Here is a 26,528-nt window from a genome sequence, read left to right as displayed (position 1 = left end):
AGCAATAAGGAAACAGTGTGACCAAGCATGATGGTGCACTTTTTTAGCCCTGGCCTGAGCTGAGGCAACAGGATCTTGAATTTAAGGCCAGTCTGGGCTACAGACATAGTGAGCTCCTTGCCTTATAAAAATAGTTTTTGATCAAGGGAAAGAATTATTGTGTACCTACATTTGTTGTTGCTTGCTTATTGATAGATCAGAAACAATTATTAATGCGTGTTTGCCTGCATGTATGTCTGTGTACCATATGCATACCTGAGGAGGCCAGAAGTGGGCTTTGGATCCCCTGGAACTGGAGTTACAGATGGTTGTGAGCCACAATGTGGGTATTGAGTCCTCTGAACTGAAACTGGGTCCTCCACAAGAGCAAACAAGTATTCTTTACCACTGAGACATCTCTCCAGCTCCTTAAAATACATTCTAAAACCAAGAAACTCAGTGTACCTGAACCTTTAAAGGCCCTCAGTGTTTGTTGAGTGAATGAATGAAGAAGTTATTGAAGAGTGTTACTATTTACTTACTGCCCCATCCACTCAGTTACTAACTTTTCATATTCAATATGCACTGTTCTATTCTTTTAAAAAAATCTTTATGTGCATATGTGTATAGTTGTGGTGTGTGTGTGTGTGTGTATGTGCGCACACATGTACTCATATGTGAGTGTAAGGTCAGGAGCCTATATTTGGTACTTATGTGGAGGTCAAAAGACAACCTTGGGATTTGATTCACCTTCTACTTGTTTGTGACAAAGGTCTCTGTTGTTTTGTTGTTCGCTGCTGTGTGTGCCAGGATAGCTGGACAGAGGGCTTCAGGGAATTATTTTATATCCACCTCCCATCTAACTGAAGGACTCAGATGCCTGCTACCTAACCAAGATTTGCATGGGTCCTGGGGAATCAAAGTCAGGTCTCATTGTAGGGTAAAAGGGTCAGCCAAAGCAACACACCCTGACCCTGAAACCAGAGCCAAAGGGTTAAAAAGGGCCAGTGAAAGAAACACTCCTTGCCCCTGACCAACTCAGTACAAAAACCAACGAATCTCTGAGCACGAAATCCAGCCAATCTCTGAGCTTGTCCAAGCTCAGGGATTGAAATCCAACCAATTCCCACCCTGAAAATTTTCACCCTGGAAAAACTTCCTAAGAAACCCTATATAACTCCTGTACCTGTTCAGTTTGAAGTTGCCTTTTTCTACCATTAGAGGCTGTCACTCTCCTGGATTCCTCTCCGCCAGTAAATCTCTTGAATGAGGTTTAGGTGATGACCTCCTTTCACCAGAGCAGAGCGGGGCAGAGAAGTAACAACTTTCTCCAGGGCAGGAGCAGAGCTGCTACATTTCTGCCAGGAAACTCACTTAGACTGGGCCTGGAGCACCTCGAGAGGAGCGTCCGAAGTTACGCCCCTCCTCCTTTGAGCTTGGAGCACCTTGAGTCTCCGCCTGCCTGCCCAACTCGAACCAGCGATCCGCTTTTACGGCCATGGAGCTTCTCGAGGTCCCAACAACTGAGTCTTGCCTTGTCCGCTGTGACTGGAGTAGAGGCCCGCTCCGCCATCCACCCTGACGGGCAAAGGAACACAGGGAAGACGCGCCTCGCGAACTTCAATCTGGTCCTCTCTTTGATTTGAGCACCACCAGGCCCCGCCTCCCGAGCTCCGCCCCTTCCTCGGCTGCCACGGGCTTTCTATCACCACCAGGCCCCGCCTCCTGAGCTCCGCCCCTCCCTCGGCTGCCACGGGCTTTGGAGCACCTCGAGGCCCCGCCTCCCCAGCTCCGCCCCTCCCTCGGCTGCCACGGGCTTTCTATCACCACCAGGCCCCGCCTCCTGAGCTCCGCCCCTCCCTCGGCTGCCACGGGCTTTGGAGCATCTCGAGGCCCCGCCTCCTGAGCTCTGCTCTGACTGAGCACTCGGAGCCTTGCAGCCTGGCCCCGCCCCTTATCCAGCACCCACTGCCCACTGGGCACCTCGGGTCCCCTCGGGCTCCCGGGACTCGCTTCCGCGGTCGCCATGACGGCGGCCGTGTTCTTCGGTTGCGCCTTCATCGCCTTCGGGCCCGCGCTCTCTCTCTACGTCTTCACCATCGCCACCGACCCTTTGCGCGTCATCTTCCTCATCGCCGGGTGAGACTGCCCCAGGTCCTTGACGCAGCGGGTCCCCTCCCGCGCCCGGGTTCCCATGACCTCAGGAATCACCACCCCGCACTGTCGCCAGCCTGTGGGACAGCCAGGGCTGAAAGGAGGGGAGACTCCTCCTCTCCTGCCAGGGTCTGAGGAGAAGGGCAGGCTGAGCAGGCGCGCCCTGCGCATCTAGGCTTCTGTGGACTAGGTATGGGAACACTTGGCTCCATTCGTGTGTGGAGCCTTCGCCTTTCCACAGGAGTCTCATTTCACCCAGTGCTCAGTGGCGTCCAAGGGTCGTTCCCACCCTCTGTCATGAAAGTCACCTGGGGATCAGTGGCCCACTCCTCCCCAGCCCCCATCCTCGGACTCAGAATGCCTGAGAGGGGCTTGGGCTCAGATTTTTCTTGTAGACCCCTGGGTAACGACTGGGGTGCAGCGGAGGGTGGAAGTGCGAGAAAAGGCAGCAACACCTGACCAGGCACGTGGTCCTGAGAGCTCGGTAAACACCGAACTCCGCTGGTGAACGTGGTCTTGGTCTCTTTGCACCTGCTGAGAGTTTCTGGGACTTGGCATCAGGCCGGCTAGCTAGGCCAGGGACTCCCGCCTTTCTGAGCTACTTTTTGACTCTACCGAACAGTGCTCCTTCGCTATTGTAATTTAAAAACAATAGAGTCTGTTGATCCGATGGCTTATAAAGCTTGCTGTCGTCATTAAAATCCACAGGAGGATTGTCAGAACCGGGCCTGGAAAACAACTACACCAGAGCACGGGTTTGCAACTTCTGAAATTTACACGGTGCACACTATGAATGCAGGTTTAGGTATTTGTTTTCTGTCAGAAAAAGACACTTATCTTTACAGATAGTTAGCCATTAAATCCACAGTTTCTGGCGAATTTTGAGAATATGAAAATTGCAATGGTCACTGGTTATATATTTCTATGGCACACCAAAAAAGGCAAAACATCGCTTAGGAAAATAGTCAGCAACCAAGTTCCTCTTGGCCAGTCCTTGGCAGACAGTGTCTTAGTGTGCACCTGACAGGGTCACTGAGCACGGTCTTGTTGAGCACATCTGACTGACATTCCTCTTGGACTATTTTTCTCACTAGGAGAGAAATGGACCATTGATCAGCAACTGATGATCCAGAACGCCACTTCAAGGACTTTTTTCCCAATTAAAAAAAAAAAATCAAGATCTTTGTTCCTTTTCCAGCAGATTTAAAGTCATTATTAATATCTTGTGCTTCTGTTCACTTGTGGCTTTTTTTTTTCTTCTACATTCCAGAGCTTTCTTCTGGTTGGTGTCTCTTCTGCTTTCATCTGTTTTTTGGTACCTAGTGAGAGTCATTACTGACAACAGAGATGGACCAATACAGAAGTACCTGCTCATCTTTGGAGTGTTGCTCTCTGTCTGTTTCCAAGAACTGTTCAGGTTTGCGTATTATAGGCTGTTGAAGTAAGTTAAATGTTTGCTTTATTTTCCCAGTTAGACTTGAGTTGTGATTTGGTGATTGGTCCATTTCTAGCCTGAAAATATGGAGTATTTAAACTTCTGGCCTGGCTTGCCTGCCTGCCCTCATACCCTTCCTTTTTCTTTCCTCTTTCGTCTCCTTCCTCTCAAAAATGTTTCTTAAGAATTGCCCAATGCCAGGCACTTTGTAGAAACTGGAGGTTTATCACAAAAGTGATAAAGAGAGAACTCTGGCTGGTGGAGCTTATAATGGGAGGAAACTGGCAAGAAATGAATAAACCAAAAAAACCCCACATTATTGAAGAAAAATAACCCAGAGAAATAATTACTGAAACAACAGAGAGCCTTCCCATTGGGACTTCATGTTTCCCTCTTACCGCCTGAAATAAATTATTCTTATGGAGATTATGTCTTCCATTTTTTTTACTATTAGTGGGAAACAGAGGCTCATTTTTAAAAAACATATTCTATAGTTTCAAATCTACAAAAGGAAAAATACATTTAAGAACAAAGCCTGAGGCATGAGCTCTTTTTTGGAGCTAAGATATAAGTGAGTACATTTAAATTGATCTCTCATGGTATACTTTATTCAGTACTAGAGATTTTGGTTTATTCAGATTTTGCTTAAATATCTATACTAATACAAATATGTTTGAGCCTTTTAGTTTAAGGGACCAACTCAACCAAAATTTTGCTGCCTGAATTTGCTGCCCTGATTAAAATGTGGAGCATTTGTACCCACTTTTATAAATCATTGCAGTCAAATAAGTTTATTTCATGAGTCAGGAAATCAGGAGTAGTTACTACATTGTTGATGAATGAATGAGATGATTGTAACTTTCAAACACAACAAAACCTTGTACAGTGAGATGTTGGCATATGGCTGCAATGTCCATTTCTGCACAAATTTTATTTTTCATTTTTTAACACACTCATTTTTATCTTATGTGTATGAGTGTTTTGCCTGCATGTATGTCTGTGCACTGTGTGCATGCCTGGTGTCCAAGAAGTCCAGAAAAAGACAACAGATCCCCTGGCCCTGAAGTTATAAGCAGTTATGTGTCACCATGTGGGTGCTAGGAGTAGAGCCTGAGTTCCCTGGAAGAGCAGCCAGTGCTCTCAACCGCTGAGCTCTCTCTCTAGCCCTTTCCACACAAACCTTTTACAATTTCAAGTTATTTGCCTAAAACATAACTGTCATTGCCTAAAAAGCATTTTCAGGAACTCCTGTATTGTCTAAAACTGCTGTATGATGCCTGAAATATATGGGAATTGTGTCTTGTGTGTGTTTTTTAAATACTTGGATTGCAAGTTTTGCAACCTAAGTCAGTTTTTTAAATAATATTAATAAAATACACATTTTGTGATTTTAGAGAAATCTTATATCTACAGAAAAGTGAAAAGCTAAGATAACCAATGCTACAGTTGTGTTTTGTTTTTTGTCCCTGTCGATGTCCCCCCACCCCCACCCGGGGTCTTGGCACAAGCCAGGAGAGAGCTCTATCACTGACCCAGACCCTCAGCCCTGTTTGTTTTTTTTCTTTTTTAGAAGTGTCTCTCTGTTTTTAAAATTTTCTAAAATGGTGTGTTAAGGGGGCTGAAGATGGAGCCCTGGGTTCGATTCCCAGTAACCTGCACCTCATAGACTAGGCACGAGGGTACACACCTGTAATCTTCGCTACATAGTGGTTTTGAAGTCAGCCTACTTACATAGACCATCTCAAAGCAACCAAATGAACAAACAGAAAAAGAAAAACCCCAGTGGTGGGACATGTGCCTGGCAGGTGTGAGGCGTGGGATCAGTTCCTGAACCAAAGAAAAAAGTTGCTGCTAGAAGGGTGGGAATAATTTTGGTTCTTCAGTGTGAAAGAGAGAAGGGGTAGTAAGTATAGCCATAGTGGAAAATACGACCAAATGACCATAAGTTGAAGATAAAGACCTAAGACTTTGGGGAAAAGAAAATCCAGAGTGATAGATCCCTCAGGACAAAGAAATAAATATTCATTGAGCTCAGAAACTAGAGTACTGCTTTTATTCTTATTGAACTCAATCCCTATTGGCTTGTTACTGATATTTTAATTTTTTCCTTTTATGGAAACATCAGCTAGATAGAGTTGGTGGAAATCTCATTTCTTGGCTTCAGTTATTGAACATGTGCTGGAGTTGGGCTGGAGAGTTGGCTCAGCAGTTAAGAGCACTGGTTGCTCTTCCAGTGGACCGGGGTTCAATTCCCAGTACCCACAAGGCAGCTCATAGCTGTCTGTAACTCCAGTACAAAAGGATCCTACACCCTCACACAGACATACATGCAGGCAAAACACTAATGCATATAAAAATAAGTAAATCTTAAAAAGAAAAGAAAATGAGCCGGGCGGTGGTGGCGCACGCCTTTAATCCCAGCACTCGGGAGGCAGAGCCAGGCGGATCTCTGTGAGTTAGAGGCCAGCCTGGGCTACCAAGTGAGTTCCAGGAAAGGCGCAAAGCTACACAGAGAAACCCTGTCTCGAAAAACCAAAAAAAAAAAAAAAAAAAAGAAAAGAAAATGTGCTGGAGCTGGTGGCACACACCTTTAATCCCAGCCTTTGGGAGGCAGAAGCAGATGGACCTCTGTGAGTTTGAGGCCAGTCTGATCTATATAGTGAACATCCAGGCTATGTAGAGAGAGCCTGTCTCAAATAAAAACAAAACAAACAACAAAAAAGAGTGCTGGGTTTCATTTAAATGGATTCTGAACTGCAACCTGGAGTGTAACCTTATCAGAAGTCTCACTAAGAATCTAGTTTTGAAGGGTTCATGATGTGCCTGATATGAGTCATTTCTTTAAAAATAAAAAAAAAATGTGTTTTTCTTTTAGAACAGCCAGTGAGGGTTTGAAAAGCGTAAACCCTGAGGAGACAACACCCTCAATGCAACTGTTGGCCTATGGTAAGTTAGACCCTGTGGTGTCATGAAGAAAAATAATAGAAGTGCTGAAGAGGTGGCTCAGCAGTTAGGAGCACCTATTGCTCTTGCAGAGGACCTGAATTCAGTTCCCAGCACCCAGATGATGGCTCACAACCACCTGGAACTCTAGTTCTAGGGGCTCCAACACCTGTACAGCCTGCACATGGCACACACACACACACACATGTCGCTAGAGTTTTCCTGCCTGGCCCACAGTCAGGACAAATCTCTCTCACCTGCCAGTCCCAAGCCCCTCAAACCCGATCAAGTAAACACAGACACTTATATTGGTTTCAAACTGTATGGCCGTGGCAGGCTTCTTGTTAACTGTTCTTACAGCTTAAATTAATCCATTTCTATTAATCTATACCTTGCCACGTGGCTTGTGGCTTACCGGTACTTTACATCTTCCTTGTCCTGATGGCGGCTGGCAGTGTCTCCCCACTCAGCCTTCCACTTCCCAGCTCTATTCTCCTCCTTGTCCCGCCTATACTTCCTGCCTGGCCACGGGCCAATCAGTGATTTATTTATTGACCAATCAGCAACATATTTGACATACAGACCATCCCACAGCGCGCGCGCACGCGCACACACACACACACACACACACACACACACACACACACACACACACACACTGGATCTAGGTCTCCATGTAGAATTAGCTCAGTCTGGCCCAGAGATCCCACCTTGCAATCACAGTTACTCCCTCTTAGTCTGGCGACAATAAACCAAAGCCAGGGCCTTCATCACATTACCCTCTTCTTCCTCTCCAGTTTCTTCTGTGCCTCTCCTTGTTCATTGATCTACTACATCCTGTCCTTCCCTTTCTCCTCCCCTTTCTCACTTAGCCTTCCAGAGCTGGCTGTCTGGTGCTTCAGCAACAGCAGGTGTACCCTTTCCCTGCAGTGAAATAGTATTCCCCAGTCCTTGCAAATTAGATTTGAACTGAACTCATAACAGGAAAAGGGCTTAATGGTGTTTTCTTCCTCTCTAGTTTCTGGCTTGGGCTTTGGAATCATGAGTGGAGTGTTTTCCTTTGTGAACACCCTGTCTGACTCGTTGGGGCCAGGCACAGTGGGCATTCATGGTGATTCTCCTCAGTTCTTCCTTAATTCAGGTATGTGTCCTAGCTGTGCTCTAAAGCATCGTCCTTATTGCAATTCATTGGCCTCAGAGTTCAAGCGGAGGTGGTTTATGTTAAGACTTTCAAAGGGAAGATATTCTTGGGCACTACAAGTGAAGGACCTGGGAGTGGGGGCAGGGGTTTGATTGGAGTGCTTTAGAATACTACAGGAATTGAGCCGGGCGGTGGTGGCGCACGCCTTTAATCCCAGCACTCGGGAGGCAGAGCCAGGCGGATCTCTGTGAGTTAGAGGCCAGCCTGGGCTACCAAGTGAGTTCCAGGAAAGGGGCAAAGCTACACAGAGAAACCCTGTCTCGAAAAACCAAAAAAAAAAAAAAAAAGAATACTACAGGAATTGATCTTGCACAAGATTTATATATTTGCTGGGTAGTGGTGGTACACACCTTTAATCCCAGCACTTGGGAGGCAGAAGCAGAAGGATCTCTGTGAGTTTGAGGACAGCCTGGTCTACAGAGCAAGTTCCATGATAGATTCCAAAGCTACACAGAGAAACCCTGTCTCAAAAAACCAACCAATCAACTACCAAACAAACAAACAACAACAACAAACCAACAACAAAACCCAACCAACCAACTACACAAAAAGATTTATATATATATATTTATTTGGCTATACTAAAATGTTACAGTGTAGTTGAAACATTAGCAGCTAATTTTTATGAGCTATATCCTTTCTGTTTTGTCATTTTAGATTTATCTTCGATATAAACCTGTAAGCACCTGCTTTTTTTCTTGCCCAGTGCTAGTGATTCAACACAAGACCTCTAGTCTACATTCTAATCTCTGATTAATCTATAACTCAGTGCCTTTTGTAGATAGGCAGCATGACTTGCTTTAAATGTAGAGGAAAAGTAGATGCATTAATCTTTTTGTGCAAAGATGCAGTAAAAAAAGGACCAACTCTTTTCACATTGCTTTTCATTCACCAGCAACAAGTTATGACACAATGACCACAAGTTTGTTTTATAATTAGAATATTATTTTATTAAATTCCACTTTGTTTAAAACTAGAGGAACAGCTGGGCGGTGGTGGCGCACGCCTTTAATCCCAGCACTCAGGAGGCAGAGCCAGGCGGATCTCTGTGAGTTCGAGGCCAGCCTGGTCTCCAAAGCGAGTTCCAGGAAAGGCACAAAGCTACACAGAGAAACCCTGTCTCGAAAAACCAAAAAAAAAAAAAAAAAAAAAAAAAAAAACCAAAAAAAAAAAAAAACAAAAAACAAAAACAAAAACTAGAGGAAAAATAGTCGTGTTTGTAGTTGTCTAGACCAATAGCAGTTATTAATTGGAATAAGTGAACTCACATACCCATTTTTTCAATTAAATCCATGTTCACATCCAGGCCAAAGATCATTAGGGAGCTTATCATCTTGTAGGGGAATATGACCAAAAACTAAATAGTGTTTCAGTAGCTTTTAATAGAATAAAAAGATTATAAAGCGAAATGGCCAATTTTTCAAAGCTGCAGTAGTTTAGAGACATCCTGGCACTCCCTGACCCCAGAGACAGTCTCCCACCACTCTCAGTTTCCTTGTGTTCAAATCTGAGCCTCACCTGTGGACATTAATGTGTCAGCTTCTCAAGTGAACCTGCCCCTGTGCAGCCAGCAAGCTAGTCTTCCCTGTTTGAAAAGTGTTTGACTTTGTGAGGCTGAGAGCATCCAGTTCAGACCCTTTAACTCTGGCTGCGAGTTAAGGGAACGTGTGTTAATGGATCATGCTTGTTAATGTCGCCCCCAAAGTAGCAAATTGCCTTTGTGAATATTCCAAACTGGAATATTCCTGGCATAAATTTTAAATGGCAATAGTGCTTGGGTTGCAAAAAGCAAATGTAGTTCTAGTGTTTAATGTCTATCAGAGTCCAGTAGAAATTAAGACACCTTCTGTATTGTGAATTTTCTTAGTTTACATTGTTACAGGAACTGTTTTCTTTCCATCATCATGTATTGCCGGCTTTTGTCCTCTAGATGGTGCTAACTCTCTTAGTAAACCAGGCTATTTTCAAGGTCAGCTTAAAATGAGTCCCTTGGAAGAGTAGATTTGTTCCTAAAATGGTAATTACAATAAGTAAGGAATATGAGATCCTTATGAGCATCTCTATGTCCATTATGTTAATAATACACATATTGTATGATATCTGTATGTACATGAATTTTTGTGTTACATAAAAATAGTTTTATGAAATACATATGTAAGTTAGTTCTTTTTTATCAGTACTTGTAGAGCAGGCCCACATTAAGTTAGACTCATTGCCATTTCTTGGAAGTACTTGGCTGAGAAGGAAGTATGAGATTTAGGTTCCAAGTTCAAGTCATATCATCAATTTAGTATTTGGGGACAAGTCCTTTTGATTATTTATGTATGCAGTCTGTAAGTAATTACTAAAGATTTCTCCATGCTCTCTGCCCACGATGACATAAAAACAAACACCTAACTGCACAAAGCATAATATAAATATTACAAAGAGGAAGAGAAGTGTAAGGGTATGTGTGGACAGTGCAATTCTTTGCCTATGTACCCCAGCCGCGATTAACTGATGATGTGACTATTGTTTAGTGCCTGTCTCTTTGCCTATGTACCCCAGCCTTGATTAACTGATGATGTCACTATTGTCTAGTGCCTGTCTCTCCAGTTTTGTGCTAAATCACATGATTTAGCAAGGACTATGTCTTGTTTATTACCATATCCCATCCATAGATTCTCATGGGGTCCATTGTTACTAGACAAAACTTGATAAATATTGACTGAAAAATAGAAGCTAGTCACTGCTTATGGAATTATAGAGATTTACTTAAAGATAAGTAATAACTATGCCAACAAAGGAAGGAACTGAGGAGAAGGCTGTTCCAAACTGGAGGAAGAGACCTGACCTCTCAGGCCTCAATTTCTAGGTCTTTCAGGAAGGACAGAAGAAATGATCAAAAGCCAGGCAATGGTAGTGTATGCTTGTAATCCTAGCACTCAAGAGGCAGAGCCAGGTGGATCTCTGTGAGTTCTAGGCCAGCCAGGTCTAGATAACAAGTTTCAAGTGAGACAGGGCTATATAGTGAGACCCTATCTAAATCTAAAAAGACAAAAGAAGAGAAGGAAGAGAATGTCTAGATTAGAGTCAGTAAGAATTAAGTAAAATTAGCCTGGTTGTGGTGATAGCATCAGTACACACCTTCAATATCAGCACTCAAGGCAGGCGGATCTCTGTTTGATGCCAACCTGGTTTACAGGGCTAGTTCCAGGATAGTAAAGGCTGTTATACAAGGAAAACTTGTCTCAAAAAACAAAACAAAACAAACAAAAACAGAATTAAGTAAAACTAAACCCAGCATTGTAAAATATATTAAGAGCTCTTAACCATGGAGCCATCTCTCTAGCCCCATGTTTTTCTTAAGAAGAATAGAATAAAGTAAATTTTAGAGTTAGAGTCTCTGAAGGACTTTTAGGATTTTATGTATAGGAATATGAACTGAGAGAGTTTAGCAATGAAAATGGGGGGGAAGACTTTACAGATACTGTTATTATGTCTTCATTTCTAGTTGGAATTCAGTCCATTTGTTAATAAGTAACAAAGTGGCATGCATGTAGTGTAACTATTTGTATGTGGTAGATAGTTTAGATAGTCAGGCCTCAGTTTCTTACCAGTTGTAGATGGAATAAATGCTCCACAATATTTGCCATAGTAAAATTTAGCTTATGGCCAGTATTGGAATTTTGAAACAAAATCCCATCTCTCAGAGTCCCAAGACTAGGATTGGCCAGCTGTCTACTGTACACCAAGTCAAGAGATGAGCAATATGAAAAGTTTGAGGAAGAGATCAATATGGTGCAGTGGGGGAGAAGATCAGTCATGGGGGTTCAGTGACCCCAGACTCTATCTCGATCACATTGACAAGAGCTTTAGGTCTGAAAAGAAGAATTGAGGTGTGAGGGCAAAGGGTGTGAACAGTTAAGCCATCAGTGTGTGGTCCTGATTGGTCAGTGTCTCAGTTCTGGTCCTGCAAGGTGGTCTGAAAACAGTTTATGGCTTGAGGAGACAAGCAAGTTCTTGTGAGATGATGGCCCCGGTCCAGAACCGCATTAGAACTGCCCTCATCTGGGAAGTGTTCTCTCCAGCCAGCCCTTCTATTCCTCTAATCCAAGATGAATGCTTGTTTAAGATGATGACTGGAGACACTCAGGTGCCTTTGGGGTCTGGACCAGGACATTAAAAAGCTGGAAGTAAGATGCCTCAATTACTCTTATCTTTGTGCATTCAACCTTGAAGGGGAATGAGATAGGTTAGGAGTCTCCAGTTCTTAAGACAAACTCTCCTTGAATGATTATCATGCCTGCTACAGAGATGAGCAGATACCCAACAAAAAAGGAAACACTTCATAAAGTGAAGTCAGAGATGCCAGGCTCTCAATCTGCTTTCAGTTACCTGAGTAAGAAGCCAGTGCTTTTTAATGAAAGCAGCTTCTAAGTGTCTGCTATATGGTGATAGCAAAGCCAGCCAGAATGTAGGAATGTACAGTCTTTCAGTAACATTTGAGTGATTTCTTGAATATTACATTAATAAAACAGAAAGCTGAAGGTGGGGTGTCTTCTATGAGACTGTTCCAAATATGCAGGAGCCTCAGTGCTTAGAATAGTTCCTGGCCTGTATTGGTCACTGAGAAAATACTTGCTGGATACTGAAAGAGTAAAGGAAGAAAGTGTGATAATAAAACAAAGTCAGAGGAAGAATAATCTATAAAAGAGTGGAGAGGAATGGGTTTTAATCCATAGCCAAGTACCCAGGAATCTTGAATAAATGTGATTATCAGATGTCTTCCACTTTACTTTCCTACCTGACAGTATACCTAAGGACTTGCTGTATTATCTATGAGGCTGTAGAACAGCGGTTCTCAACCTGTGGATCATGACCCCTTTGTTGATTAAACAACCCTTTCACGGGGTTCACATATCAGATATTTACATTACGATTTGTAATAGTAGCAAAATTACAGTTATGAAATGCTAACAAAGTAACTTTATGGTTGGGGTCACCACAACATGAGGAACTATATTAAAAGGTTGCAGCATCAGGAAGGTTGAGAACCATTGCTGTAGAGTGTAGTGGTCACTGTTTTGCTGAAAAGCTCTGATTTGCCAAGTGCTGTTGTTCCTTGCAATGGGTCTGTGAAATATACATTTTAGAAGTAAAGGAAATGTAAGCTGAGAGAGTTAAACAGCTTGTCTAAATCCACACAAGTGGCATTCTAATTCACAGTTATCTGACTTTAAAGATACCCAACCAGAATATTCATACTTGACTGTCACCATGCTCAGAAAATGTGTATTGAGTGTAACCAGAATTGGAAGCCAGATGCAGTGGTTCATACCTATAATTCCAGTACTTGGGAGACTGAGGTAGTAGGAATACCACAAATTCAATGCCACCTGTCTATGGAATAGGAGTCTCAACAACAAATGTAAGAAAAATCACAGAGAAGAGTATGTATTAGGGGAATATTTACTGAAGAAGTAACATTGTGCTAGATCTTAAAAAATTATTACATTTTGGTGTTTGTGTGTGCACATGTACACATGCACCCGCACATGTGTAGATGTTAGAGGACACCTTGCAAAAGTCTTTTTTCCTTCAACAATGTGTATCTGGGTATTAAACTTACATCATAGGTTTGGCAGCAAGTACCTTTACCTACTGAGCCATCTTGTTGACCCTGTGCTGTATCTTTTTTTATTTATTTAAAAATTTTGTCATATTATATACCATCCCCAGTTCCCCCTCCCTCCCTTTCTCCCATCCCACCCTCCACCTCCCTTCGTCCTACCCCGCATCCATTCCTCAGAGGAGGTAAGGCCTCCCTTGGGTAGTCAACCAAGTCTGGCCTACCAAGTTGAGGCAAGGTCTAGCCTCCCCCGCTGCACAAACAAATGAAACCTTGAAACTGTCACCCATATTCAGAGGGCCTAGTTTGGTCCCATGCAGGTTCCCCAGCTGTCAGTCCAGAGTCTGTGAGCTCCCACTAGCTTGGGTCAGCTGTCTCTGTGGGTTTCCCCATCATGATCTTGACCCCTTTGCTCATAGGATCCCTCCCTCCTCTCTTCTGTGCTGTATCTTGTCGCGTCCGCCTCGACCAGCAAGGAAGACGCAACACCAGGCTCTTCTCCAAGCAGTTTATTCAGAAACCTTGAGACAATCTTCTGACCCCGGGGAAAGCCATCTTCTTCTCTCTCTCCTCCGATCTCCCTCGGGAAAGCCAGCCCACGCCCTTTATAGCCACTGGGCAATCAACCCCATAGTGCCACGTGGACAATGCCGATAGGGTCAGACATACGCCAGCAAGCCAGATTAGGTCCAGGTGTGCGGAAGCAAGTCAGATCCTAGCCTTAGCCAAATAAGGAGCACCTGCCATCGGGAAGGCAGAAGCCGGATGCCGGCGCCATCTTTGAGGCACGGCCGTGCACGGCTCTCTACAGTATCTTAAGCAAGATTTGGGTGTGTTAGAATGGGGAGGGGTGGGTATTTAGGTTAAAGGGACAATCTGTTTGCACACACACACACACACACACACACACACACACACACACACACACACGGAGGAGAGGAGGGGGAAAGAAAGGGAGGAGAAGAGAACAGTTCTGATTTTTTGAGATAGTATCTCATGTAGCCCAGGCTGGCCTCGAGCTTAATATGTAACTAAGTATGACCTTGAACTTTTGAGCCTCCTGCCTCTGTCTCTACCTCTCAATGGCAGTACCACCATGCCTGGCTTGAGGTCTGTGCTTCTGACACAAGGACGCAGTTAAAGAGTCACAAGGATCTGCTGTTAAAATCATTTGGGTCTAGATTGAGGAGGAACTTGAATGCTGGTCTGGGATGTCTGATTTGACTTTGGAGGCAAAGTCAGTCCATCAGACCTCTTAGCTGGAAGGATCAAGACATTCAGATCTGGAATTTGGAAGCATGATCAGGATGAGCAAGGTCCAGAGGATACTTGCCTGAAGCTTATAGAATAACACTGTTTTGGATAAGAACAGGCTGGAAAATGAACTCTAGGAGCTAACCTTGGGAGCACACTTAGCTGATCTCAGCACCCATGGCAAAGCCTAGAGAGAAGGGCAAGCAGAGGCTGCCAGGGCAGATGGCAAATGCCTGTGGTAGTGATTCCTCTTGACATCTAGGTCTTAGAAAACCCTTCCTTAGAATATGAACACTGCTGGGCGGTGGTGGCGCACGCCTTTAATCCCAGCACTCGGGAGGCAGAGGCAGGCGGATCTCTGTGAGTTCGAGGCCAGCATGGTCTAGAGAGCGAGATCCAGGAAAGGCGCAAAGCTACACAGAGAAACCCTGTCTCGAAAAACCAAAAAAAAAAAAAAAAAAAAAAAAGAATATGAACACTTTATGATTTTAAAAAAGTTCCCATTGTGTCAGTTTTTGCCTTGGTCTTTTTTGACTCAGAGAAAACTTAAAAGCCTTTGCTTAGCCCCTGGGCATCTTAAGTGGTCTCAGTGTCAGACCATTGATAGGCATCTGTCCTTAAGAACTGTCCTCTTCAGAATGATGACTGGACCTGGATTGAATCCTTTTAGTGTGGTCTTCCAGAGGCTGACACAAAGACACTGTCACAGAGATGTGACAGCTTACTCTCCTCTAGCCACAACAGTTATGTCCTTTTAATATTATTTTGTTGATGTCTTACTTCATATGAATAATATGCATTTTCACAGTGTGTTTGTTCTCACTAAGCATTGTGTTCTTGAGATCATACATGTTGTGGGTCATATACAGCAGTCCACTGTGTGAGTACAGTGTAATTTACTTATCTGTTGTGGTAATGGTGGGGAATTTTTATTATTACAGCAGTGCTGGTGTAAATATTCTTGTATCTCCTTATATATAAGAATGCCTCCTTGGCAGGATTCTGAAACTTGACCATGCATTGAATCTCTAGGAAGGCTGTTTAAACTGGCTTTGCTGGGCTCCTGCCCCATTGCTTCTGATTCATGGGTGGGTGGGTACCAGTAAATTGCACTGATAACAGGTCCCTGGGCTAGTGATCTGTTGATTTGAGAACTCACTGGTTTGGAGTACAGATAGAGTATATAGCATATATAGTCAGTCCATAGTACACATAGTCTATAGTGTATATAGTCCATAGTCTATATAGTCTATATAGTCTATAGTGTATATAGTCCATAGTCTATATAGTTTATAGTGTATAGTGTATATAGTCCATAGTATATAGTATATAGTGTATATAGTCCATAGTATATATAGTCTATAGTCGATAGTGTATATAGTCCATAGTATATATAGTCTATAGTGTACATAGTCCATAGTGTATATAGTCTATAGTCTATAGTGTAGCTCAAATGCCTTGCTGGACTGAAATAGATGTAACTATTCTCCTTTGCTTGGCAATGCCAGGTTATTTTTCCTTCAAGTGGTGTAGAACTCTAGCCTGGGGTTTTTCTGTCTGGTGGGTTAAAGCTCATGGCCTGTTTATTATGTGGCAGGAAAGGGAAATCTATATGCCTTTTTTTCATGTTAAAGTGTGAATATATGGAACTTGCCTGCTTTAAAGAAGAAATCACAACTTTAATCCCAGCACTCAGGAGGCAGAGCCAGGCAGATGTCTGTGAGTTCGAGGCCAGCCTGGTCTACAGAGCGAGCTCCAGGAGAGGCACCAAAACTAAACGGAGAAACCCTGTTTCTAAAAAATCAGAAAGAGAGAAAGAGACAGAGAGAGAGAGAGGAATCTTAGATAATTATAGTGATTTTTAGTTACACTAATTTTTTTATTACATTCTTTTAAAAGAGTTCTAAAGAAAAAGTCCCCTTCAGTGCAGAGACTTGTTTAGACAGAAGATGCTCTGTTCAATTGAGAAAATTCTAAGTGGGGCTGAAGGCTATTTGAAAATAAGCTATGTTGGAGTAGAGATATGGCTCAGTGATTAAAAGCACTGGCTGTTCTTTTAGAAGACCTGGGTTCAATTTCCAGCACCTGCAGGCAGCTCATAGCTGTCTATAACTCCAGTCCCAGGAGATCTGAGGTCTTTTTCAGGCATGTTCGAACTTTAGGCACATATGTGCTACACAGATTTATATGCAAGCAAACCATCTATACATATAAAAATAAATATGTTTTAAACAAATACTTGTGTAAATTTCATACTAATCTCATTGCATACCTCAGGGAAACTCTCTGAAAGCCAAATCCAAGTTGGCTTATGTCTAACAGGTTTGTATTCTAGAGGAATAGCTTCTACAAAGACTGCCCCATCCTAACTTCTTTGAAAGTTAATGTGGAGTTCTTAGCAAGCCAGTTCTGTGCACTGGTGGTCAGATTCTATCTCTGTAGTCAGGGGACCCTCAGGGCCAGTGCACAGGGTTGGGGTTCAGCTGGGTTTGGTGTCTGCTGTCTGCAGGACTGGCCACTAATTGCCGACTTGTCTTTTCAGCTTTCATGACGCTGGTGATCATAATGCTGCATGTGTTCTGGAGCATTGTGTTTTTTGATGGCTGTGAGAAGAAAAAGTGGCACACCCTCCTTACAGTTCTCCTGACTCACCTGCTGGTGTCCACCCAGGTGAGTGTTGTCCCTGTGTTCTCAGTGCTTGCAGAGCTCAAGTGCAGAGGTCTGTGTGGTGGATTCCACCCAAATGAAGGACACCCTCGGGAAAGTGGGGCAAGTCAGAAAAGCCCTGGAGTGGACAGTGGGTCATGTGTGTTTCAGCACAGTGACAGTCTAGATAAATTTTTTTTGGGGGGGGGGGTTCTGTCTCATTAGAGATTTTCCTCATGTCTGTCCTTTAAGGATGTCTGGTCAAGCCTAAAATAGTTTGCATCATGCTTATGCATGAAGCATATCTGAAGCAATTTTCCTCCATTACGAATTCCTTAAGATACAGATTTTAGTTAAGTTTAAATCTTTAGGTGAAAATTATTTTAACTTGATTAATTTTGTTAATCACCTCCCCTTTTTTTTCTGTTATGAAGCTTTTGTGACTTGGAACACTTGGCTTTATGTGCTTTCCCCATATGTTAGGCTTTGAGGCAGGGAACTATGAAGTCAATTGGTGTGAATATTTTGAGTTCTTGAATATTTTGAGTCTTACACAGCAGTGTGTAAGGACTTGGATCTGAGTGCTAATTGGTCATTTGTATACATGACAGTTATCAAAATGACCCTGCCGCGGCCCTGTCTAGACCCTTTGCACATTTTATGTACAATATTGAAAAGGTTTCTCCTGGGCCAGGGAGATGGATCAGCAGGTAAACTCGGCAAGCTTGATTACCTGAGTTTGAGCCACAGAGCCCACTGTGGAGGGACAGAGCTAACTTCCAAAAATTGTCCTCTGATCTCTACCCTGCACATTGGCATGTGTGCTATACATATGTATACAAATGATAATAATAATAGTTGATTTTTTAAAAAGGTCTCTCCTGAGATGACCCTGTAGTCAGGGGTGCAGGTGAACCAGCCCTGAGGGTGTGAGAGGGACATCACTGGTACCGCCTCCCTTGTTTGAGTCTGCATGGTGGTGGGGGCGAGGGAAAGATGCCCTCTCCCCTAGACCCTACCGCCTCCAGCTGGCAAGAGAGCTGACCCTCCCCTTTACCAGCTGCAGCACTCAGGGAGGCAGGCCCTGCTCCTCGCCTGGGCAGCACAGGAGAGCAGGCCCTGTTGGTGGAGGTGTGGGTGAGCCAGTCCCGAAGCTGTGAGCATGGAAGAAGTGTTCTACTGCTGTCTGTCATGGAGTGATGTGGGCACTCTTACCCCTTACCCCTCACTGCCTGTGACAGACAGAGGAGCCAACCTTCCCCTTTACCAGCTGCAGCACTCAGAAAAGCAGGCCCTGCTCCTTGCCTGGGCAGCACAGGAGAGCTAACCCTATTGGCAGAGGCAGGGGTGAGCTGGCCCTGAGGGTGTGAGTGTGGAGTAGCTGTCCAAACCCCTCATCTGCCATATGGTGGTGTATGGGAGAGCTGACCCTGAGGTCATAAGAGCAGGACGGCTGTCCCTGCCCCTCACCAGCTGCAGCACTCCGGAGAGTGGTCCCTGAACCTCCCCCTGAACAACACAGTAGAGCTGCCCTCACGGTCCAGGTGTGGGAGAGCCAACCCTGAGGGCATGAAAGCAGGAGAACGGCCCCTCCCCTTGCTTATTGCTGCAAGGGGTGAACTAACCAGGGCATGCTGGAGAGCTCACCCTGGTAGTGGCGTTGGGTGCTGGTGGGCTGGCAGGCTGGTGGGAGCACATGAAAGGGCTGGTCCTGCAGACCCACAGCTGCAGAATCTCCAACACAGGGCAACAACAGGTTATCCAAGAGGAGTCCCAGTGAGGGCCCAGAATCAATAGTGTAGCAGAAACCAGAGGCCTCGAACCAGACCAAGCAACAACAGGTTATCCAAGAGGAGTCCCAGTGAGGGCCCAGAATCAATAGTGTAGCAGAAACCAGAGGCCTCGAACCAGACCAATGGCTCGTTGCAATGAACACTTCCAAGTAAAGATATATGGGCAAAGGTTTTACTGTGTGACTCACTGTATCACACTACAGTATTAATGACAAGATTTTTCCTCTTTTTTTCTTTTACTTTTCATTCTTTTCTCTTAAATTCTATTCTATTTTGGGGGGAGGGCTTTGCAAGGGCAGAGGGCAGATATGGACAGGGAAATGAATGGGATCGAGATGCATGATATGAAAAACACAAAGAATAAATAAAAAGAAAGTTAAAAAGAAAAAAAAAGGTCTTTACTAATGGGACCTGCCTCCTGCTTCTCTCTTCTCTGTCTATTTAGAATTCCTATAATATTTTATTCACTAGGCTTCTTACCCTCAGCTAAAATGCAGTCTGTTTGCCTTTTACATGGTTAAACCTTGCAGAACTTGTGGATACTAAAGTTGCCTTTAACATGATGGCATCTATGTTAAGCCAAGCATGTATTTGTCTACATAGCTGAGATCCTACCTTAAAATACAAAATGGAGGAAAAGGTGGAGGATAATCTGATATACATCTGGAAAGAATTGCCTTGACTACTTCACTAAGAATAAACTGGCTGGCTGGGAGAGGTCCCTTCCTTAAGGGAAAGGCAAGGAGGACTTGGATGAAAGAGCAGTGAAGAAATAGAAATGGCCAGATTCAGGAAATACGTATCAAAAGTAGAGCCATCAGTGTTCCCTACAGAGTGGATGAGGAAGATGAGGAGCCAAGGATTTGGTTAATGGTTTGGCCTGGACCACTGAAAGGATAGTGTTGTCATCCGCTGAGACTGAGGGCCTGAGAGGGTGGTTCTATTTGGGGTCCATTACTTTGGAGGTACCCTGTTTAACATCCAAGAGTAGAGGTCAGGTGAAAGTTGGATGAAAAGGGGTAGTTTGGGGAAGGAGTTTGCCTGAGAAAAGATAATTCAAAGAATTGTGGGTAAACAGAGAAGATGCTCAAGCATGGAGTCCCATGATGCTCCATCCTTGAGATTAGGTTAAAAGGGAGCCAGCAAAGAAGCACAAGGAGTAGCTGAAAAGTAGGGAGTGAGGACACCCCAGAGAGCAGTGTGTCCTGAGAGCCAGGCACACTGAGGAGAGACATGGGATCTACCTGTCTTTTTTTTTTTTTTTTAAGACACGTTTTCACTGTGTAGCCTTGATTGGCCTCAAACTCACAAAGACCCAGGTGCTTCTGCCTCCCAGATGCTTGGATTAAAGGCGTGTAGCAGAACATCTGATTGCTGCACCCAAAGCACTTCACCCCTGAGCCATCTCTTTAGTGCTCTGGTTTTTGACTATTGTAAAGAATATGACAATAAGTGTTTAAATGTACGTCCTTCAACAAACACGTGTGCACGTTTCATCTGGATACATTCCCAGAAGCTCTGGTTGGGCTCGAGGAATACATAAGTCAGCTGGTGGGATCACTCAGTTTCTCAGCACGGTTATGTTGACTTAAACACTAACCATTTATTTATGAGCTTCAGCTCCTCTGTGTCCTTGCCAACACTGTTATAACTTTCAGTCTTGCTGGGAATATAGTAGAAGCACAGTAAACTTCAAACTTTCATTCCCTCAGTAATAAACACATCTTCATATGTCTGTTGTCAGTTGGATAATTCTTTTTGAAGCTCTTGTTCAAATATTTTACCTACCTCCAACTGTCTTTAAATTTTTTAGAATTTTTTTATATTTTCTAAAAAAGAATCTTTAGTCAGATATTGCAAATAGCTTATACAGCATGTTTATCTTTGTTTTGTTTTTTAGATAATCTCATTCTATAGCCCAAACTGGCTTAGAATTCATTCTGTTGCTTTAACTAGCCTCATTTGTGGCAATCCTCCTGTCTCAACTGCCTTAGCGCTAGTATTATAAACATGAGCTGCCACATCCAGCTTTCACGTTATTTTTGTGTTATTTTTGAAGGTCTTGTGTGTGTAACTCTGGGGCTCCTGTGTGCACACAGGCAAGTCTCCCATGAGTTACATCCCTAATACCAGTTTTCCATTTTATATTGTCTCTTTAATTGGGTTTTATTATTTCTTTTTTTATGTTCTGATGAATAAGTAATGTAACTAAATTTCAAGTTTCTCATTTGTTTGTTCTCATTTGTTCTCAACTTTTCTCTTTTGTGTGTTCTCATTTTCTATAACAAGGTTACATTGTTTTTTGTGATTGCTTAAAAGAGAAAACTGGATCTAAAGGAAATAAACTGAAGAAAATGCAAAGACTTCATCATTCTGTAATTTAAATTGAAGTTTAATGGGGTTGTCTATAGAATTATTCCAGAAAAGAACCCATAAACTTCTCAACACCTGCCATACCCACAGATGCCTGTAGAATAAAACATTCTTCCTGTGTGAGGTGCTACCTGAAAAATGAACCCATCCCCCAAACAGAGCCTATAGGTCAAGTTCAGTGCTTTAGCCAGGGCCATGTGCAGGCTGAGTGGAGACGAGAAGGGCTACTTGGGGAATCTCAAAACACTTACTTTAAAACCGTCTGGTAAACAATTGCCACAGTCAAATCTTCTCCTTTGTTAGGATAAGGCTGAGGCTGGACAGAAACTTAGGTTCTAACCTTAGCCCTGGTCCAACAGAGGCAAAATCTGGCTCCCAGGTTAAGGCCAGCCTGCTTAGGCCGTGACCCTAGTCCATCCTCCCTGGCCTGAGTACTGCCCTCCTTTGGTGGGCCACCGTCATCCAGGACCAGTCTTTCTCCCTCTTTCCACCAGACACATCTTACACAAAACTTGTTGATGTGACTTCCCCTCTTCCTGCAACTTTTTCCTCTTTCATTACAGCGCACATCTCAAAGAACAATCTCCACAAACTCTGTCTCCACTTTTAAAAAGAAATTATTTATTTGTATGTATGTATTTATTAGTGTGTGTGTGTGTGTGTGTGAGTGTGTGTGTGTGTGTGAGTGTGTGTGTGTGTGTGTGTGAGTGTGTGTGTGTGTGTCTGTGTGTGTGTGTGTGAGTGTGTGTGTGTGTGAGTGTGTGTGTGTGTCTGTGTGTGTGTGTGTGTGAGTGTGTGTGTGTCTGTGTGTGTGTGTGTGAGTGTGTGTGTGTGAGTGTGTGTGTGTGAGTGTGTGTGTGTGTGAGTGTGTGTGTGTGAGTGTGTGTGTGTGAGTGTGTGTGTGAGTGTGTGTGTGTGTGTGTGAGTGTGTGTGTGTGTGTGAGTGTGTGTGTGTGTGAGTGTGTGTGTGTGTGTGTGTGTGAGTGTGTGTGTGTGAGTGTGTGTGAGTGTGTGTGTGTATGTGTGTATGTGAGTGTGTGTGTGTGTGAGTGTGTGTGTGTGTGTGTGTATGTGAGTGTGTGTGTGAGTGTGTGTGTGTGTGAGTGTGTGTGTGTGTGAGTGTGTGTGTGTGTGTGAGTGTGTGTGTGTGTGTGTGTGTGTGTGTGTGTGTGTGTGTGTGTGTGCGCGCGCTCGTGCACATGGTGTGGAAGTCAGAGGATGACGACAAGAGCCTTTACCCACTGAGCCACCTCCCTGGCCTCTCTTCTACTTTGCCCTCAGACTTCTAGCCCAGTCTGGCTTCTGCTCAAACCGTCCTTCCAAACCTTCATTTTTCCAGATCTAATGGACATTGTTCTTTGTTCATGCCGGCAGCCTTTAAGATTTTTTATTTTAATTTATGTATATATGGTGAGTCAGTGTGTTATGGGGCATTTGATCACACTGTGAACCCTAAGTTTGCATTTGTGTTAATTAAATAAAATCAACCTTGGGTCAGGTTGATTAGTTGACAGAAAGTAATCCTAGAGAGTCACAGGGTGTCTGTAAGATGATAGACATAGATGCACAGGAAGTGGGCCTTTGTGCGGCATGGGGTTTTTTGTTGTTGTTGTTTGTTTGTTTGTTTTGGTTGAGCAAAAGGAGGCTGTCTTCTAGAGACACCGCAAAGAGGGAAGGTCAGCTAGTTGCTACTCAGCCTCTCTGAGCCAGCAGGTTTTCACACACCCCAAACCCCACCCAAGAAAAGAAAGAAAGAAAAAAACCTGCTAGATCAGAGAAGCCAAGAAGCAACCAGTTGACCTTGCTTTTTGGCTGGAGACGCAGTAAGAGATGTCTCTTCACCAGTTCCCAAACCAAAAGGAAGTGCCAAACTCAAGTCCCTGCCTTTTCTTTCCCAAATTGCTGGCTTCTCTATGGCCAATTCCAGCCAGCTAGTCACTAGCTCTGCCTCCTGATTCAAGGTAAACTTTATTTAACAGTCTCAGAGTGTCACAGTATGATCAAAAGTCCCGTAACATCAGTGTATACATATATGCATATGTGTGTGGGTATGCATAGAGGCCAGAAAATGTCACTGGATTCCCCTGGAGCTGAGGTGGGAGGGCATCAGATCTCCAGGAGCCAGAGTTATAGTCAGTTGCAGGCTGCCCTTCATGGGTGCTGGGAACCAACTCCAGTCCTCTAAAAGAGCAACAAACGAGCCGTCTCTCTAGCTTAGCAGCCTTTAAAAAGTTCATTTTCAGGGTTGGGGATTTAGCTCAGTGGTAGAGCACTTGCCTAGCAAGCGCAAGGCCCTGGGTTCGGTCCTCAGCTCCAGGAAAAAAAAAAGTTCATTTTCTCTACTTTTCTTCTGCTGCAGCACACTGTCCTGATTTTTCAGGACTCCTTTGTTGGCTCTTAGTATTATAAGTGCTGGAGTTTCTCAGGGCTCAATTTTTGTATTACCTTTGCCTATCTCTGCAGTAGCTCTTTGGGTGACAATAATAATGGAATAATGGCATTAATTATTAGACTGTGCTTGTATTTTTCTAGCCTCTGTCTCTCCTATAAGTATCATGCTCAGAAATCCATACAAGTATTTGACCTCTGCCTATTGAAATATCATGGCCTCTTACTGTTTGTTTTGTTTTGTTTTTCGAGACAGGGTTTCTCTGTGTAGATCCGGCACCTTTCCTGGAACTTACTCTGTAGCCCAGGCTGGCCTCAAACTCACAGAGATCCGCCTGCCTCTGCCTCCCGAGTGCTGGGATTAAAGGCATGTGCCACCCCCGCCTGGCGGCCTGTTACTCCTCACCATGACATCTTTGGATCGGATTGGTACCATTCACTGCAAGCTTGTTCCTTCCCCACTACTTTTGTCTCTTTCAAGGTTAGTGCTTTTCAAGCCTTCATTTACCATCAAGGCAGAAATAATGAGTCAGCCTTGGCATCTGCCTCACATTCAGTCAGTCAGCAAGCCCTGTGAGCTCATCCTGTTCACTCTCCATCCCCACCACTACCACCCTAAGTAACCATCCTATGCTCTCCTCACCCAGTGCAATCTTCTCCTAACTCATCTTGATTCACCATAATCTCCCTTAATCCTTTTTATGCAGTTTGAAAAATCAAAATCAACCATTATTATCCCAACCTAAACCTTTTCTATGACCCTGCATTGCACAGAGAATAACATTCACATTGTTTACCCACAGGCTCCTCAGCTGTCTGACCTCATCTGATCCTCCATCCCTAAACTATATTCATTTGGGCTCTAGTTTTCATCCGTTTCCAGCTCTTGGTCCTCACCTTTGCTCCTCCCACAGCCAGCCTATACAGGGTTCCTCTTGCTATCTGTCTCAGGTTAAGTGCCATTTTCTCCAGGCCTCCATCACCCCTTAAGAAGATCACCATGTTCTCATCCTAGCATTCATCACAACTCTAAATATTCTGTCTTACTATCAATCATAATTTGCAATTAATTATTTAATTACTTCTTCATTATCTGTGTTATTTAGTAGTATATAAGTTCCATTATGGTGGATACTTGTCTTCAGTAATTTCACTCAATGTAACCATTTGGCACTCTCTATCAGTCATTCTTTGGTGCTGGGGATTGAACCCAGGCCTTCAGGCACTCTACCACTGAGCTGTGTTCCTGATAGTGTTTTATAATGATTAAACTTTTGGAATCCATAGCAATTGTACAGCCAAAAGCATGTTCCTTTGAATACTAATGGTTCATATTAAAGTAATCTAGATGTACCTGACTTTGCTGCAAATTCTTAGAGCCAATTTAATTAACACAGAAATGGCTACAAATCAGGCCCAGGTGCTCCATTGTTTTCTGTTAAGTATCCCATTAGGTCCTGGCTAAAGCTGTCTTCTGGGGTTGCCATTTGAGTCAAGCACAGGGCAAGTTCACAGACCAGTGTCTGCTGGGCCTTCCTGAGTCTCTCACACAGGACAGTCATCCCATGTTTGTGAGACGCAGTCCAGCTGTTGAAAGCATTGTGTATTTTCCTCTGTCTCTGTTTATTCCACAGGTTTTAAAAGCTTGTGCTTTTACCCAAGCTGATTTCCTTTTCCTTTGCAGACCTTCCTAACTCCTTATTATGGAGTAAATCTGGTGTCAGCATACATAATCATGGTGGTCATGGGCATCTGGGCATTTTTTGTTGCTGGAGGTAGCTGCCGAAGCCTGAAACTCTGCCTGCTCTGCCAAGACAAGGACTTCCTTCTTTACAACCAGCGCTCCAGATAACCTCTGACAGTCAGCACCTCCACACAGCAGCCTGTGTCTTTAGAGGAGGCACAGCTGTGCCCTTTTCTAAAAAGACCCTTTCTCCTGGAACACAGAAGCAGCAGAACGGTCTAGCCTGGAACTGTCCCTAAGCTTTCGCACAGCAGCCTCTGGAAGAGCTGCAGGGTGGCCTGCAGCCTGGCTGCATGTTTGAGGCATCTGGGGAAACAAAGACTGACGCTTCTGGACTTCCCCTCCAGATCTGATCATCCTGGGTGTGCAGTGCAGCTGAGAACCACTGGGGTCCACTGGGAAGTTCTGAGAACACCCAAAGAGAATGAGGTTCAATATTTAACGGTCTCCTAAGCCAACTCCTGCTGAGCAAGTAAATTTCTGGATGTAGTAACCTGGGTAGTCCTTGTCTTTTTATGTACTGATGGCACACAAGGCTGAAGGGCTGTCCTCTGTGAACGGCTTTAGGTCCTTCACTAGCACCATAGGCTGTGCCTTTAAATGCAGTAACCTACACTGACACTAGAACTTAGCCAGGTAAGGTCTGTATATAACCTGCATTTTCATCAAGGCTGGTTTCCCCAGTTTAAGTTTTTCTTCCTGAGGCATTAAGTTATTCTTTTTAGTATAAATCTGGGCTCTTTAGGAGTGATTACATGCTGAATTCCTTGGGAGAGTCTAGAATTGTGCCAAGTCCAGGCTCCCCCTCAGGTCAAAGCTGCTGTGTGTGCTGTCTGCAGCTGGACTGGTCGAGGCAAAGCTCACCATTTTCATCTCTGAGAAGCTGGGCAGGGAGATGAGTGACATCCTTGGCAGAGCTGCTCTGGACCTTGTGAGAACAGCTAAAACACAAAGTGGTGTGACGTGTTCATTCGCCCCTGTGACACCAAACAGCACCATCACCTAAA

General features: G+C 44.0%; 1 protein-coding gene across 2 annotated transcripts; it reads left to right on the top strand.

Annotated features, from left to right (window-relative positions):
• The first annotated feature begins 1,818 nt into the window (after positions 1–1,818).
• LOC128094555 (gamma-secretase subunit APH-1B-like) lies at positions 1,819–26,014 on the top strand. Of its 2 annotated transcripts, none has more exons than XM_052712994.1 (6): positions 1,819–2,118; positions 3,404–3,574; positions 6,444–6,514; positions 7,530–7,652; positions 17,120–17,247; positions 24,034–25,455. In XM_052712994.1, the coding sequence occupies exons 1-6, from the start codon at positions 2,006–2,008 to the stop codon at positions 24,046–24,048; spliced, it is 621 nt and encodes a 206-aa protein (XP_052568954.1). In that variant the 5' UTR covers positions 1,819–2,005; the 3' UTR covers positions 24,049–25,455. The 2 variants fall into 2 exon arrangements, with proteins under 2 accessions (XP_052568954.1, XP_052568945.1); XM_052712985.1 differs by lacking the exon at positions 24,034–25,455 and adding an exon at positions 25,462–26,014 and having other exon boundaries at positions 1,834–2,118.
• The last annotated feature ends 514 nt before the right edge of the window (positions 26,015–26,528 follow it).

The sequence above is a fragment of the Peromyscus californicus genome, unplaced genomic scaffold, assembly GCF_007827085.1.
Source record: "Peromyscus californicus insignis strain IS unplaced genomic scaffold, ASM782708v3 Scaffold_11__1_contigs__length_118956290, whole genome shotgun sequence".
NCBI lineage: Eukaryota > Metazoa > Chordata > Mammalia > Rodentia > Cricetidae > Peromyscus > Peromyscus californicus.
This window is presented reverse-complemented; position numbering and strand designations above follow the sequence as displayed.